Raw genomic sequence first — 18,381 nt, 5'->3', positions numbered from 1 at the left:
TTTAAATTAAATCCTTTTTTATTTCTTAAAGCGGATGAGTAGACAAAGCTTGAAGGTGAAGGAATAAACGATTAAAAAAACGCAGTAGCATCGATAAGATATAGTTATTATCAACGCTACGCTATTCATACCACTTCGTCAGCCAATTCCTTTTATGGTGGCTTAACGATATTCCAGTCCGAACAGAAGCTGACACGTTATTGAGAATTTATTAGGGCATACCATGCAATTCGAATGTGGTTAAGTCAACAACATTATTTGGTTGTATTTGCACTGGCAAGTCCTTGAAGAGATAAACAATATGGCACTTGATGTATTGAAATTAGGTTTATTAGGAATTCACCATGAGTTGGACAGGCTTTCTGTACACCAGCAGTCCTCAAATGGTGTGTACTTTATTACCGGTTTTTTTATATATAAAAAATGTCATTGTTTTGAAGTGCTGTTACAGGCAAGATAAGAAAAATTCATAGCGCTATTTCTATATTTAGATAAGATTCTATTAGACAATACTCATGAACGAATTGGAGAAGTTGTAAAGGAGTTACTGATTTTATATCCTGAAGGATAAAATATGATTTTTCAAATATCTGATGCATTTAAATCTTTGCTGTATTTTAATGCAAGGTCGGAAGCAGCCTTCTGCAAGTCAGATTCATTAATTAATGCAAATGAAGTTCCAAATATAAAATCAAAATCTGAAGAAATAGTATTCAGTTTTTCAAATCTAGATCTTAAGCCATTCATAAGAATATTCAAAACATAATTAATTTCAATATAAAATTGTAGTTAAGCAGATAAATTTAAATCATCTGAAGTATAATTTAAATCGTTAAATTATATTAACGATTTAAATCGTTAAGTGTCTTTATTTATTTTATTTTATTTCTTCTGGAAATGTAACTGGTATATCCAGTTTCTGCTGTGGTAGCAGCATATCAGAAAATATCTTGAAATTCAATTTCCTGTATTTCTTGGAGATTTTTTTTTATGAATCCGCTTATTAATTAGGAAGAGTTGTATATGCAAAGCTTTGTAGCTTGTATTGCTTTATTTACAGTCAATATTATGATAATTCTCTAATAATTACATAACGTTACAACCTATAAAATTAAAACATATGGTTACAGTTCAACTAAAGGAAATCAAAATACATAAAAGAAAGTTTTGTTTATAACAATTTTATTAAAACTTACTTTTTTAATGTGGAGACGAAATAACAAAATTTGAATTACGCTTTTATTTCTTTTAACCTGCGACTACTCACTTCGGTATTTGTGCAATTCAAGCAAAATACAACTGCCAAATGGCTGGCACTGGAGGACAAACCAAAAAGTTCAGAGGTGTGACGTCACAAAACGGGCCATACTTTATAGAAGTTTGTAATTAGAGTTTCTCTGTTATTTTCGAAATTTGTAAAACATTGTTCCTGCCTGATATTTTTATCCCTAAGTGATTATAAATCTCGAATTTATAATATTTTTCACTCTCACAAAAAAATTCTGGTACAAAGATAATGCAGTAATTCATTTAATAAATAAAATTTTTATTATAAACAAAGAACACAAGTTGACAAGAAGCTATTATCCGTGTCGGGAAAACGTCTGAATCTTTTGACTGGCTATAGAAAGCAGTTGATTAGCATGACTTCTCGGTGGCTGCATACGTTTTACGTTCCACTTACATTGTGGAATGGTAATCCTTTAAACCTTAAGTTTTCCCTATCTAATTGCTTAAGCCTAAAGGCTAGAAGTGAAAAAAAACATACAAAGTTAAGTCTCTCGTAATCCGTTCGTTATATGGAAATTTTCTCCAATCTACAGACACCTTTAAATGTAATTACCAAAAGGAATTCAAAATATTCGCTGTAAAGGAGTTCGTTAAACACAGGTCCTACTGTAATTAAATCAAAAATTAAGCAATTTTAAAATATATAACCGGTCGCATGCGCCCTTAAAGTACTGTACCTGGGGGCTGGCGCCCGCTCGCCCCACCCTAGTTCCGGCTCTGATCGATGAAGGCATATCAGGTTTAATATCAACTTTGCAGTTAATACAAAGGTTGGTAGGGTGGTCATGACGGTATGGTACTGCAACGGGATCTAGAAAAGTTAAGCAGATGGGCTGGGAAATGGCAATTGAAGTTTAACACATTAAAAACATGTAAAGTACTGCATATGGGTAGCAGTAACCCCAAAATAACGTACCAATTGTGTAGTACTACATTCAGGGTAGTGAAAAATGAAAGACGTGGGGGTAATTGTGCAGTCAGATATGAAGTTCTGAGCACTGCAGACAAGCAGGCTGCCAAGACAGCTCATGGGGGTTTTTGTCAACGATATACAGAAATATTTCTAACAGGGATAAGGAGGTGATTATCCCATTGTATAAGGCAATTAGGAGGTGATTGTATAAGGATCCCATTGTATAAGGTAGGCTACATCTAGAGTACTGTATAAGAGTCTGGTGGCGTCACTTTAGGAAGGATGTATAACTGCTGGAACGAGTACAGGGAAGGGCAACGAGATTGTTGAGGGGGAACACAAAGGGGTGCTCTTACCACAAAAGGCTTTAGTTCTGCAAATTGCAGCGTCTGAAGACCAGGTACCTGCCAGGTGATCCGATTTAGGTGTTTTAGGTTTCGAATGGTTTGAACAAGCTCAATGCTGATGGGATTCTTCCTCTTACTCAGATTACGCACATGAGTGGTCATAAATCCAAGTCGAGGAAGAAAGGTTGCAGAATAGATGTGCGAAATTTGGTTTTTAGCTGGAACAAACTTTCATCTGTCGTTGTAGAAGTCGACATACGCTTGTTTTCCTGCATCATATGTCACTACTAATAGTCATGCTAATGCTAAAAGTATAGTAATGTTTGCATAAAATCTCTTCTCTGCTAATAAGGACCAAATACAGCTATCAAAAACCCATGAACTAACTCTGGATGCATTCAGATCGAGGGAACGACATTAACTGCTCATGAGCGAGTTGTATTATTTCAAATTATTGATAATCTAAACAACCCAAGTTCTCATAGTTATAATAAGAAATTAAGTAGAAAATGGATCCTGCTTCCCAACCCTTTGTTCAAGTCAGTCGTCCCTTACATGTAGCAATCATCAGGACCCACTTACATATGCACCTCCTTTCACTGATGCTGAAATTATGATTCTTAGTTCGATTGATTTTTTGCCAGGGCAATTAAGGCCATAAGACTTCAGTATATTGAGTTTACCTTCTGTGGTCGATCTGCATGTTTTCTTGATGAAAAACTCAATTTTCAGAGAGGAACAAAATGTAACCCTCATCCGAGACTAAATCGGCCATGGTGCGAACAAAAGCCCATAAGAAGTTGCCCCCGTCTAGAGAGGATCTGAACTTTTTCCAATAATGTGGGGGTTGAGTGGTTCAAGCTGATTAACCAATAATCTCAATAAAACAGCCATTCGTCTTATTTGCCCCAGTTCCATCCCTCTGCAAACATACACGAGATAAGTATGATCAGTTATGTTTCAGCAGATGAAAGAATAACGAACGAAGACTAAATGAGAAGAACTAACAGACTTTACCATATTCTTTTCTCTTCGCCACGTTGTTTTATCTACTGTTCTGTTTCGTGACTGTCTTTGTATCGGACTACAATGTTGTTGTCACTCTTAGTCTGGTTTTTACACTAAATGAAACATATCACGTCACATCATCACAAAAAAAAAAAAAAAAAAAAAAATAGCCATCGGTCCTCTAAGTTCCTGTGCAGCGAAATGAATTCTCCGAGATGTTCTAAAACCGATAATCTGAATTCTCTGAGATGTTCTACCGGGACAACAGCATGGTATTATGTCGGCCTAAAAAATAAATTTTATACCAAATAGGCCTCCAAAAGATATGGATATTCTTGAAGACAGAATCACGCAATCTCGAGCACAGGCTGTTTTCCAGTAAAAACAAAGAACTATAGAATAATCATTGGACTGTGCAACCTGTTGCAGCATCTTGAACAACTGGACTAAGATCGGGTTAATGGAGACATTTGGATCTTATTAAAATGGCAGACTGAAATAAAATTTACTCTTCTCCCCAAAGCACGATATCCCAAGAATCTCCTCGCATATACTGTAAAATTAATGGGACATAAAGGGAAGGAAGGGAACGTACACAGGCATGGTAATCTTAGAAGCACATTAAAAAAATCCACTCACGTTGAATATAAGCTTTTATTTGAATACTTTATTGTTATTAAAATGACGTACAATCATATATTATTTAGCGTGTGTATGTATATATATACTGTATATATATAATATATTATATTCTCTTCTTTTCACAGGTTACTATACACTTCTCACCACACAAGAATGTCCAAGTTCCAGTTATTATCTGTATTCAGTCTCACAAATTACGCTACACTGGATAGTTCAAAATGCAACCACTAGATGCCGTATTACACACAGAACACACAAAAACAGTAGTCCTGAAGGTAAGAGAAATGATGATCCGTCACTCGAAATACCATACCAAGCATGAAGAGCCCTCTGAATAGAAGCCATGTCATCACTTCGAGCTTCTTGAGCTAGAGGGTAAGACGATCTGAAAAGATAGATTTCAGTTTATTAGAGAAAGAGATACACAAAATATGTATTCAATTCTTTAGAAATAAATTACTTTTTATTAACTATAATACTCACATGAAATCGGAGATAAAAACGTGCCTGACAACATTATACTACGTATAAAGTTATAATAATTAATTAAATTTCATTACGTCCTGTTGGGAAAATTAACGGAATTTATTAAATTAAATTTAGTTAAAATGTTCTGTTCGCACACAACGAAAACTAACAATGCTTTGTTTATATATTCAAAAGAAGCTAAAAATAAATATGTTTGGTGATTAACTTCTACGATAATTAGCTGGTGAGACCATTGCTGAATTCAGTGTCATATAAAATAGACTACACAATTCTTATACACGTTTGAACTGAATACTGCAGATTCGTCAGTGCAAAATTAAATTAACTTCGTTAATTTAATTAACATGGGATTCGGAAAATTCCATTGGGATCAATGCCAGTCACTCTTTAAGGTTATCACGAATACATTATAGCGTCTATAAATAGAGAGGATATGGTGTGTTTTTTCTGTGAAACCACGATAGCTTCTGGAAGAAAATTAAAGATTTAATTTATTAATTTCATAAAATTTGCAATAAGTGGATGATAAAACTGATAACCTCAGATTTAATTGAACAGATATTTAATGTATCTGAAATGTTGTTCAGCTGTGATTCTCTTCACTGAAGATCTTCAAACATAATGATGAATGTAAAGTCTTCCACTGCATATATATTTAAAAGAATCTGAATCTTTAACACGAGCTCCAAAAGATGCTAGTAATAAGTGTTCCGGACAAATTTAATTAGGTTTACATCCAGAGATTGATGGAGGGTATTTGGATGGGCCGATGATCACCAGTTGCCCTACCCAAAACGCAACACTAGAAGATATATTAGAGATCGCAAGGGAGTCTTTACAATGACACATTATACTGGCATTAGGAACAGGAGGATATTCAGGGATTTTCATGTGTTGTTGTGGCGGACCCCAGGGTTCCCCCCCCCATTAGCCGCTGTTGAGCATCTTGTGAAGAAGCTTGTGCCAAAGCTGGCCATTTGTATGTAGTGTGTTGAGTATGTAAGTGTGATGATATGTTCTGTTGTTGTGTGGTCGGCCAGCACCTGTCTCGTAGCAGTTGAGAAGCAGCAACACCTGGTCACCGCGTCCCACCCCCAATCCCCACCACGTGGAGGCGGCCAGGATCTACTATCGCCTGGCTGCATTTGCCTAGAACAAGTCCCAGGCAGATGCAGACATTAGGAACAATTACTTATACTACGATCATGAACAATTTTTATTAAGCAGATTGCCAGCCATGCAACCTCTCAGTGACCGCGAGAGCAACTGGCCGCTGCTGATGTTTTTACGACGTCCATCGCAAAATCCACTGTCCCTTGACATGTCTAAATTCTGTGTGGAGATGCATTCAACTATGCAGAGGTATTATGGTGTAGAAGAAGCCAATGTCTACATTTCAGTCCCATAAAAGATAACCGAAAACAGTTGAAAAATTTTCATTTCTGATGGATGCTTTTGATATACTCGGGTGTTGTTTTTTTTTTTTTTTTTGTCAACTCAGTTGTGGTACTTTCACAAATGGCACTTCAAGTTAGACTGAACTTCAATTTGATTCTAACATCGTCTCCAGGCTGGTATTTTTGTGGGCTTAAAATGCCATGAAGAGTGGGCTGTAGATTTTCTGGAGTTTATTTTGATAAATATAGCATTGTGGTTGATTTCGTATAGTACAAATGTACATTATAAACGGAAAACTTGCTGGATTCAACTTGCAATTCCAGACACCTTAACAAATCAACATAGTGGACCTCTGCAAGTAATTTTAGAGAGTAGTTTTAAGCCATTTATATTGGATGACTTAAAGTAGGTTTAGAAATGTATGCCTAAAGCGACAAAGCAACTAAGGCTATGAAGTGTCAGTTGTAATTTCACTCTCTTTTCTCTCTTTTCCTCTTCTTTATCTCATTCATGGCTAATGAACTAATGCTAAAAGGCTCACAGTTATTTCACCAGTCTCACTGTAGTTTCAACTTTTTCCACAACGACCTTGTCTGCATTCTGGGCCAACATAGACTTCTGAACTACTTGCTTTAAGCAGCATATTTAAGAGCAAATACAAATAAAAAACTTGTATGATAGATTCACTCCTTCGATTTTGCATATAATTGGAGGGACGTTCGGACATGCCATTTGGGTGAGTGATCAAACTGAGTACTAAATCTGCCGATTTTCGAGTTGCTTGCCGTATTTGTCCATTTTCTCCGAAATAGCCATAAAATGGACAATGCAGGTAAATGGATTTCCATATTTGGGAGGCTCAACTGTATTATATCGTAGTCTTCCGTGATCCCCACGTGGTGACCTCGTCCAATAAGGGAAGGCAATGAAAGTGACTGAAAAGTACAAGCAGAAGGAAGAAAGATTTGCCTGAATCCAATCGAGGGAAGTTCGATTATTTGATCCTAGGTACATGGGAAATGAGATATTTTGAGATGAGAAAATTGCATTCAAACGGCCTGAAAAATAACTTGTAAATCTTGAAGAGGCCCAAGAAAACTGCAACCGCTCACGATTACTACGTATAAGCAAATGTTATTGTACTTCAATAATTTAGATGCAATCAAATGCACCTAAACTATTGATGCAATCCGATGGCAAGTCCAAGCGTTCATCATGATTAGCCAATTTCTGAAAGAATTGCCGCAATGTTTCAACCTAGGATAGGTTTGTCACAAAATTTCAGATTAGTGCAAGAGAATCTCTAAAGCGGATATGGGCGGATGGGATTGGGAAAAATAAACTCTTGCTTTGTCTAATTAAGAAAAGTATTCTTAACTGTCTTGTAAATGAAGAAATAAAAATTTAAGAACAGTGAGGAAAATGAAGCTATGCGTATTTCTACTGTATTAAGGTGGATCTACTACTGTATCCTTTTCGCTCCTCTCTGTTATCCCATCAAATGTCATATTCGGAAATAACACTGAGAGAAAAAAATAAAATAATATAAAATAAAAATCAGACAAATAAATAAAAATAATTGCTTAAATAGGATAAAAATAAAAATTTGAGCCAAGAGTCATTTATTACACACAACTATAACACCTTTTTTTTATTAAATGTATCACCACGCATATTTAATTAATCTCTTTGTGGGTCCTTATTACAATATAGTTCAAATGACCAAACCTATCAAAGAATATCAGTTGGTTCCAAATTTCTTACATTTCCCTTTAAGCTAATAACTGTGCAATATACACTATGCTACCAAAATATTTGAACACCACACTATAATCATATAACATGCAAAATATTGTTTATGCTAATACAAATTTGGTGGATGTTTTAGTAGTACATGGGAACAAACTGAACTGTAGGATACATTCCATTCAGTTTCAAGTGAAACGCCCGTAGAACAGAAATAAATGACTTTGAATGTGGATAATTAAGTCAGACTATTCTGGAGGCTCTGAAATGGTTGTAATGAACACTGAAGTGGAAGACGAATGGCCATACGGAATTAGAATCACGAAGTGGAGTCTAGCTAAACAAAACCCGCTATTGCAGCTGTAGAAAAATTAAGGTCTAGGAGCTTACAGTGATAACCCAGTATGATAACCGTACACAGAAATAGTGCAAGGAAGCCACAGGTTTTTGCTGCACTAACAAAAAAAGAAAAGAAAACCAAGTAAATAAGAAAACATAACTCATATGCTTTCCTCCTCCCATAGGTAACTATCCAGTTGACCTTTGAATTCATTCAAACTGTCAGCCTCAACTACGCATGAGGGCAACTTGTTCCAGCAATCAACAACTAGCTGGCTAAAAGAAAACTTCCTATAATCTAATCTAAACCTCGACCCTATAATTTGAATTTATGGCCCCTAGTTCTGGAATTCTTATTAACAGTAAGAATTCCACCTTCATTCATTTTATTAATCCCTCTCAGAGCCTTATAAACCTCAATCAAGTCACCTCTGCGGTACCTGGTTGCCAAGCTGTGTAACCCACATAATCGGAGTCTTTCCTCATACGGTTGTCCTTCTGCCGATCTCACCATTCAAGTTGCCGGTCTTTGAACCGTTTTAAGAAGCTCCATGTCTTTCTTCAGATGAGGTCTCCGTATTTGAACATAGTATTCCAAATGTAGTCTTACAATTGCCTTATACTGTTGGATTATGACCTCCTATCTCTAAAGGTCACCGATCGATAAATCAGCGATAAGACATCATGAGCTTTCCTGCTGCCTGTTTACACTATTCAGAAAACTTCATATCTGCCTGTATTATAACTCTTAGATTCCTTTCCTGCTCCACTGTTTTTAATTCAACCCCACCAAGTGTATAATTTATTTGATTGCAATTCCCCAAGTGTAAGCTGTTGCATTTAGCAGCATTAAAACATAGCTGCTACTTCTCTGACCATCTTTGAAGTCTTCAAAGTCCTGCTTGGCACTGATCATTAACCACTCTACCAATCTTTATTCATCTACAAGTTTTAACATCACATCTTCTATCCCTTCGTCGATGTCATTTATGAAAATGACAAGTAACGTTGGTCAAAGAACTGGTCCTTCAGGAACCCCACTTCTGACGTTACACCAATCTGAAGAATATAGTAGTAGTAGTAGTGGCATGTGATACAAGAAAGGAAGTGTATGAGCTTATGAAGCATCAGCCAAAAAAAAAAAAAAAAAAAAACACCATTCCCTCCAAATGCCTGTCCAGTTCCTCCTTAAATTTATTTAACCTATCAACTTCCACAACGACAGATGGAAGTTTGTTCCAGCAATTAACCACCCGCTGGCTAAGGGCAAATTTCCGCACATCTAATCTACATCTGTCTTTTCTTAATTTGAATTTATGCCCCCTTAGGTTCGTAATCTGAACAAGTGGAAGGATCCCATCAGAATTCAGCGTGCTCAACTCATTCAAGGCCTTATACACCTCAATCAATCATCGCGCAGGTGCCTAGTCCCCAGCCACTGCAATTTGCAGAACTTAAGCCTCTCTTGGTAAGAGGATCCCTTCATTCCCCTCACCAATCTTGTTACCCTTCCCTGAACACGCTAAAGCAAATCTACATCCTTCCTAAAATGAGAACTCCAGACATGTACGCAGTACTCAAGGCGTGGCCTGACCATTGCCTTATACAGAGGGACAATCGCCTCCTTTTCCCTGCTAGCAGAATTCCTATATATCATTGACAAAACCCCATGACCTGCCCTGGCAGCCTGTCTGCATTGCTCAGAAAACTTCATATCTGCCTGCACAATTACTCCCAGGTCTTTTTCATTTTCTACCACCTTAAGTGTAGTACCACACAGTTGGTACGTTTCTCTGGGGTTACTTCTACCCATATGCAGTACTTTGCATTTGTCAAGGTTAAACTTCAGTTGCCACTTCTTAGCCCATCTGCCCAAATTATCTAGATCCTGTTGCAGTAGCACACTGCCATTACTGTCATTAACAACCCTGCCAACCTTTGTATCATCTGCAAACTTCGACATTAAGCCTGATATACCTTCATCAATATCATTGATAAATATACAAAACAACAGTGGACCTAACACCGAACCCTGTGGGACTCCACTAATAACATTAGTCCAAGAAGAGCAGCACCCATTGATTACCACCCTCTGTCTTCTAGCACTTAACCATCCTTTTATCCATTGTAGCAACTTACCCTTAATACCATTCTGCTCCAATTTGTACAATAGCCTTCCATGCGCAACAGTGTCAAAAGCTTTCCTGAAATCCAAATATATGATATCAAAATTATTTTTTGCATCCAGTTCCTTTGTAACCACATCATAATATCCAATCAAATTTGTCAGACAAGACTTTCCCTTAACAAACCCATGCTGTGTCTGAATTATTGCTGCAGTCTTGTCTAGATGATCCTGCAATGCATCTTTAACCAGTGACTCCATTATGCATTAATTACACCCTTCGGCCCTGCAGCCACCCTTCAAATCCATCTATCTTACCAGTAATCCCTACCTGTTCAAGCTATATAGTACCCTCTCATGAAGGATAAAGTCAAATGTTTTGCTAAAATCCAAATAAACACACACCTCTGTATATCCTTCCGTGCGTTTCTTACCAGAATTAAACATTCATAAACAAAATCCTACTCGTTAGAAAGTTTTAAATGAAAATACTTTGGCTTAAAGAATCATGACGGTTCTCGTTTTACTACTGATTGAATCGGAAGAATTCGTAGCGTTTGTGTACGTTTTCAGTGAAACTACCTACCTCGTTGTATGGGCGTCCAGTCTCACCCACAAGTCATTAAACGTCCTAGTTTTAGAAGTGGGCGGAGTGACGGTTGTATCGAACAACTGAGCAATAGATCCTTGGCGATTTGGACGTCGTCGGTAAGGTCTTCGGCTAAGCTGAGTGCGACGGAAAGCCAGGACGTTGTCACCACTTTCGAAATGATTTTCCGGAATGTTGCTGCTAGCAACAGCTGAATCGAGGCTGTCATCCCACCCAGAAAGTGCGCCACCTTTCACTGGTTGCTGATCCTTCTGCTTCTTAGGAGCGATGCTAAAAAACGAAAATATAATTTGCTTTCGATACATATAGAGGGCAGTCAGGGGCAATAGTCACGAACAACTGGAATTAAATAATAAAACATTTTTGAAGTTTTATTACATTTCGAAGAAATGCAATAAAGAGTAAATATATAAAAAACTCTCTCTTTAAATAAAATCAAGGGTTGTATCAAAACTGAGGGTAAAAAAGAAAACTTGAGGAGCACAGTCGATATAAGTTGGCCATCATAAACAAGAACATAGTAGAAATATTTGCCCTGAAAGAGGAACATAGGCAGACAGCAGCAAAATTAACAGCAGCACAAAAAAAAAAAAAAGCATATGAACGTTACAGGTTATTGTACAATTTTCTTTTCATCCATGGTTATAGACATGATAGGAATGGTTCCATGTTAAATAAGCAAACGACGCATGAAGTTTCGAAGTTCTCTTATTATTACGATTTTATGTAAACTTGGCATTTGTTATTACATCATTTATACAAGGTGGGCACGTCTGCTTCTTTCTCTGTTACTGTATTACACTCTAAAAACTGTTATATTTAAAATTTAATGCTGATTTTTCTTTTTGAAGAACGCATTTATCATATTAACACGAGAGTATATGGAAAATCCGCACGCACTTAACGACATTTCGCTTACAGGATTGTGGAACTGAATCCTGTCGTTAAGCGAGGTACACCGGTTTTTATATCTCACGTAGGTTAAAGATGCTATATTATATTGTACAACGTTCAGTATCACTTTACATTTCCGGTAGAGGAATGCCACTTATTTGTATTACATCTGGTGATGTATGACCTCACTACTTCACAGACAACGTACGTCTTGAGGGCAAGTGGTTACACCGCATGGCTATATTTACCATCATGGTTGGATGCGGATATCAGTCAACTGTACTGTACTGTACTGTACTTTACACTCCTTTTGGTGTCTGGGATGACAGACAGGAGTAATTGATTGATAAGGAGGCGCCAATGGGCATTTCATGAAGTAGGTCATTCATATTAGGAGCTTATTAGGTGTTATCGAACAAACTTACTCAGGTCGGCGTCAAGGTGCTGTACTGTAGAAATTCGTTGTAATGGAATTTTATTATATTTTGGACTTCACCAGGTTTTGTCATTTACGCAACTGTCATTTCAATTTCAATAATTTGTGTCTGAGACAGTGCGGTCAGGTGACCTCCTAATAAAAACCGGACAGCTATCTATTTTAAATAGATCTTCAACTTCCGTTTTGTTTATCCATAACTTCCGGTTTCACGATTCGCGTTAACTGCTTCAAAATAGATTGGCTTGCTGGTTGGCTCCCGTGGGATTTATCGCAAAAGAAATGTTCTTATTGAAAGGGGACAGATTACAGTACGAATTACTAATCTAAAATATAATAGAGCTAAACCAAATCTTTATTCAAAATAATAATCTATAACTTGTAATTTAAATTTGATTGCAGCTTTTATTTTTTAGAAATATCTATCACATCCAAATTAAATTCCTTTTAATGTCAAATATTAACAAGAATTTATCTTAATAGAGGCATTAAAAAAAAACAAAACAATGTTATTTCATAAAGATTTAAAGCACAAACTGTTACATTCATCTGCCCATATAAATGGAAATTTTATTAAAAGAGCTGAAACTTATTCGAGAAATATGAGAATAATAAATAAAGAATACGGTTCCATCTAAACAGGAATAATAGTTTCAAAATTCATTAAAACCACTATAATGAAACATAATCGGAAAATATCGGACATTTACTGACCCCTAGACCCAAGTGTACACAAGGATAACTTCTTTAATGCACGAACACGACATGGAAACTGGAAAGGCCCAATTATGAATTTCAGGTTTCATTTTTCCATAATTTGAGAACTTCCGGCAATAAATTAAACATCTATGGTTTTGCCCCGCAGCACCATTTTTAGATACGTTTCCTAAAAACAATGTCACGGGTGTCCGTGACTACTTAAAGGGAGCGCATGCGTCAACGAAAGGGATACTCGAAACGTGGCTTTGACCAAACACGACCTCTTTCCCGACTTCTTAAATTACAGGTTATTCAGATCCTTGGGTTCCTATTTTATTATTACTTTTTTTTTAACCTCCCATGAAATGTGGAACTGTAATCCGAACCCCCCTCTGTGAAGACGGGATCCCAAAGGAAAGAAAGAGATGCAAGACGCAGTATAAGAATTTTTATTTGCAAGAAATATTATTAGAAAATTACATTAAAAAGTCGTGTAATGTAATAAGGAAACATAAAAGCAGCGTTCAGAATTACCATATATAACAATGTATAATATATAACGTGTAGTGTGATGCGATATGGTACGCACTAGAGTTCAAATCCTTATTCCCAAGTAGATTGCGTCTTCAAGTGCATTTTCCCACATCAACTATGTTTCAGAGGCATCCCTTCTCGTCAGAAAACTAGGCATAGCAGACGTGTTTGGTTTGTAATAAAATAATCGTAACCACGAAGAAGTAAGCCTAATGCATAATCTCATTACATCCTCTCTTAATTATTCGAAAGTGTCCTTAGTAAGAAATAAACATTTTTAAACAGCTGAATGGTGCAATTCTGCAAATTCCATGAACAGAATGTTGGCCTTTGACACTGTACTGTTTATATAGTATGAGGCTCCTAAATTCTGAAGCATTATACCCCACATTTCCTTAATCCACATAAGAGCAGAGACATTTCGCATCCACGCGTATTATATTTTGACACCGTTTTTAATACGCACAAAGCGAGGCATAATACATTAGCCTGAAAGGAAGCAGAAAATGCTACGACAGATGAACTGAAGCAGCGGAACGAATAAGAATATTTCAATTTTTGAAGTTCCTGCCTTGAAAATTATGCACTTAATGTACTTATACTATGGCTGACAACGCAAGTAGCTTACACAGCTTATAAGTTCTCATATGCAGGATTGTGCTGTGGGATGGAACAGAATGACCGAATTTATTTCGGTGAGAGTGGACAAGGATGTGGTATTCTGTTCCTCAATCAGGATGGGTATTCATCCCCAATACCGCATAATCAACATCTTCGGCTTTCTCTTGACGTCCCTTGGCAGTTCATGGTGCTGTAAGAATTTCTGTGATTGTCACGGGCAACTCCAAGTACTGGTTTGGATGCTCGGGAGCTCCAGTTCCGGGTACGAGTCCTGATTCTAAAAGAACTTCTCCAATTCCTTGGCAGTTTGCGATTCTACAGAGCTCAAGCTCCTTGTGCTGGCAGTTCTATCTTCGGCAGGCCTTAGGGCTGGACTTGGACACCTCACCCTGGACCTTGAATTGTCTGCTATATGTATGCGTATTCTTCCTCTTTTAAGCTTATTGTTATTACTTACTTTTTTTGTTTTTTTAAGATCCTCCCACCCTGAAATTGATCAATTCAGGGGCGAGTGGTTTGTAATTATCTACATTGACTAGCGGTGTTACCAAAGTACATACAATAAATAAAAAAAATAATAATAAAATAAAATAAGCAAGCAAGCGTACTATTGCACTGGAATCCCTTAGATGTAAATGCGATTAACTGAAAGCAAAAATACTCCAGGCTGGTACCACTAGATAGAGTGGACACTCGTTTTGGTTCTTCTAGTAGTTAAAATGGCCATATATTATATATACGTACAGTATATGTGAAAGTTAAGGACCTATGCCGACTTCTCAATCTGGCCTTGATTAATTGGAGTATACAGAGAAATAAGCAAGATTTCTCTATAGCTTTGCTTAATCCCCGGACCATATAGTATGTAAAACCAGCAATACTGGTATGATTTTATCTAAAATAGATACCAACTTTAGATAAATTCATTATCCCAACCCCTGTATGAAAATCAACTTTTGATTGCCAGACTCGGACGTGTAGCTTCCCCGCAACACTTGCGTGCAGTGTCGGGTAGCTACATTACAGGTGGAAACCTTGAAAGTAAAATAATGTTCACTTCACTGCATACTGGATGAATTACAGAATAGCACAGTATGACCCTATACAGCCTAAAAGGTTAGGGACCTTACACATACATAGAAACTAACAATGAAATGAAATATTAATTACAAGCTTAAGAAATCACATAAAATACAATAGTAAATAAATAAATAAATAAATAAATATGGAAAGTTTTATTTTGTTTTACTCTTCTCGACACATCAAGGCATATCGTTCCATTTGATTGCTGGCTTGTTGGGTGTTTTTTCGTGGGAAACTTCTACTGTCAAGTTGCCCTTAGTAATGTTTGTTTCATTGCTGTGATGTTTTAAAGAAGCTGTGGTATAGAGTATTAATTCGTATCCTGTAAGAATGGTCAGTTACATAGTTGTTCATGCCAGTTCCGATGGAATCCACGTACAATCCGACTACGAGGTTTTTACCAGAGAAACTTCTGTTCAATTACAGGCAGAAGTTGCTCTGCTAAAAACCTGCTAGAATCGTAACTGAAGAATCATCTGGCGCAACGTGGCATTGATCTTAAGGCTTCTAATTGAATCCTTAGATAACATACGTCCCAGATATTTCGGGTTAGTTGAAGTGCATATTTCAGTTCTTCACAGTATCACGAGATAAATTACCGTTAAAATATGTTTGTTTGTTATATCTCTTACATGCAGGAAATTCGGCTTTGAACACCATCTCATGGTCGCTATTCTTTTTGTCAGAATGGTAATATGATCAAGGAAGCTCAGTTTTGAACCAAATGATTAGAAAGAAGGTCATTGTATCGGTTAGCCACTGGAATACGTATAAAAATACCACACGTATTGCTGGCTTAATAGGAAATATCATAAACTTGGCTGGATTCAAGTGGATCCACAACTTTTTACATTATTCTGCGAGTTGAATGATCTTGTGGTTGGTAGTTGACTTGTATGCATGTAGGAATGTTCTGGATGGGATAGTGGCAAGGAGTTTAATATTCGTAAAGAGCAGGAGGTCTTCGGTCTTCTAGGTTTTCAATATATGGAATGAGTGGAACTGTAAAAACAGAATGCAGATCAGGACACCATCCTTTGGAACTCCAGAACTGATGGTTCTAGTGTAAGCCATTTTGTTGATATTGAGGAGGACTTCTCTAGGAACAGGAAGAGACTAGAAGAAGGAAAGACAGTTATTCACTTTTTAGGTTCTTATGAAGCCAACATCCGCTTGACTTCTGGACAAATAAATATGCCAAGTTCCATTTTTGCATCATACAATTTTGGAAACACGGATTATATATGCTTGATAGTATTGCCTTGAGGATCCATTGCTTTAATAAAATGCTTCACCAATCCTAGCTTGATATGGAGTGGTGAAAGCACGAATTTGTTTCTTTGAACCAAATGATTGTCTATTACATTGTGTGTGCTACGCTATAACTCAGTTCTCGCAGACCTGTACTGCTGATCTGCTTCCTCTGTTCACCCAGAGGCAGAGAAAGCAAGGAAACTCAGCGAAACCACATTGCAAACCCAGAAGGAACCTCAGCATCTTGAAGTCCCCACTGACATCTCATTTTACTACTCATACTTAATTTTCTGTTGAAGCAACACACCTTTCACACTTTTATTTGAATCCTCTATGAGAAGATGTCACTCTTCTGGATTGTTACCGATACCAATTTCTTCGTAAAGACCAATTAAATCAAACAATAGTACAGGGATTCTGCAATAGCGTAAAAATGTGCATGTTCATATGTGACATATCCCTGTAGGATGCAGTCTTTCAGCTGTGATCTAAGAGATTCTACTCTTTTATTAAACAAAATGTCAAGAGCCCTGCATTGTATTTGTTTGCTCTAAATCCCTTACTAAATTACCCAATTCCTGCTGATTAGGGAACTATGAATTTATCTGAACAGGCTTCAGAGGTGTAATCTCAATTAACATCTTTAAAACATTCACCATCAAATTTTGAAGATTCTTATTTAGCAGGTGGAATGTGAAATGGCAGGCCTTCACTGTGCAGCATCGGAGCAACAGAGGATGGTATGGTGTGATACGTCACAGCTTTTTGATCCGTATTGTTTAAACTTTGATATCTGTACCGTGCAGAAGTAGTCGTAGTCATCATAACTTGTTGGTTTTTTCCACATTACAGATTAAAAATGCATATTTACGACTAATCGAAATCATCATTGTGGTAATCATCATGTTATCGTGGAAGTCATTGTGGTATTCGTAAGTTGCTCAGGGGAAATGAGTTTCCCACAACTTGTCTTGATCACCCATAGGCGATCAAGATAAACAAAATAGGCTTCATATGCACTACAAATGAACAAAACTTGGCGCAACCAATTACATTATGCTTCATCTTCTTCCGACCACTAAGCTTATCTGCGAAAAGATCTAAAGGTCCTATGGTCCTTGAGGTTGTCACAGACATTCTCTCAGATATGCCAGACAAGCTGTACTTGCTACCTGGGAGTCTAAAACGCTGATGGAACTGATATTCGGGTGACACTTAAGTCAAGTGGACCCAATTTCGGCGAAGTCCGGACGGTCTGTGACAGCCAAATCCTCTGCTTGCACCTTCACGATGGTGGGACTGTTAGTAATCCTGGGTATAACCCCCATGCACAAGCACATGGTGGGTGACCACCCAGGTGTGAACCAACGTAAGCAGGGGTCGAGGTGTGGCGCCCACACCACATGGAGGAACGCCGCCCCTCTATGTTACCAGGCAGTACTAGGTGGAAGACGACTCTCATCAACCGGTGAAATACCACCACTTTGCTTATTGGAGGCTTGAAGTTGTGGAACCCATGTTTAGTCTCTAGAGCTAAGTTCCGGTCAACCCTTCCCTATCTCTTCCATCATGCAGTATGATTGATGACTTTTGAGGTTATGATGAACGTCGTGGCGAGATCCAATATTCCTTACATTTCGAGGGTACAGCTCTAAAACGGTTTTCGCAGGCCGGCCGCTAGTTAGTACACCGGACCGGACCTATTGGTAACTCTCTAGGAGGCTTCCGGATCAGCTAGTGTATAATCTTGCTACCTCTACTCTGCCAGATAGTGACTGGAGGGAGTCCGAGTAGTGTGTATGCGGGGAGCATTGTCGAGGCCACGTTATGTCAAGGATCTGGGTATATTCTTACCACATGTACGCCATATCCAAAAATTTCATTACTTCATACAGCATGTCCCACCCACTTTTTCTTACTATTGAATACACCATGAATTGTCAAACTAATAGA

General features: G+C 37.5%; 1 protein-coding gene across 2 annotated transcripts in view; it reads right to left on the bottom strand.

Annotated features, from left to right (window-relative positions):
* Positions 1–4,316: 4,316 nt before the first annotated feature.
* The window catches only part of LOC150087062 (metalloprotease TIKI2-like), a 354,951-nt gene continuing 340,886 nt past the window's right edge, over positions 4,317–18,381 (bottom strand). For both annotated transcript variants that reach the window (XM_090371789.1, XM_090371790.1), the window contains 2 exons: positions 10,884–11,177; positions 4,317–4,585 (listed from right to left, as the gene is read on the bottom strand). In XM_090371789.1, the coding sequence (XP_090227915.1) occupies positions 4,414–4,585; positions 10,884–11,177 (466 nt within the window). In that variant the 3' untranslated portion in view covers positions 4,317–4,413. The remainder of the gene's footprint in view (positions 4,586–10,883; positions 11,178–18,381) is intronic.

This window comes from Mastigoproctus giganteus, chromosome 4 (assembly GCF_048544385.1).
Source record: "Mastigoproctus giganteus isolate SK-2022 chromosome 4, ASM4854438v1, whole genome shotgun sequence".
In the NCBI taxonomy this organism is placed as follows: Eukaryota; Metazoa; Arthropoda; class Arachnida; order Uropygi; family Thelyphonidae; genus Mastigoproctus; species Mastigoproctus giganteus.
The sequence above is the reverse complement of the archived record's forward strand: the minus strand, read 5'-3'. Positions and strand labels throughout refer to the sequence as shown.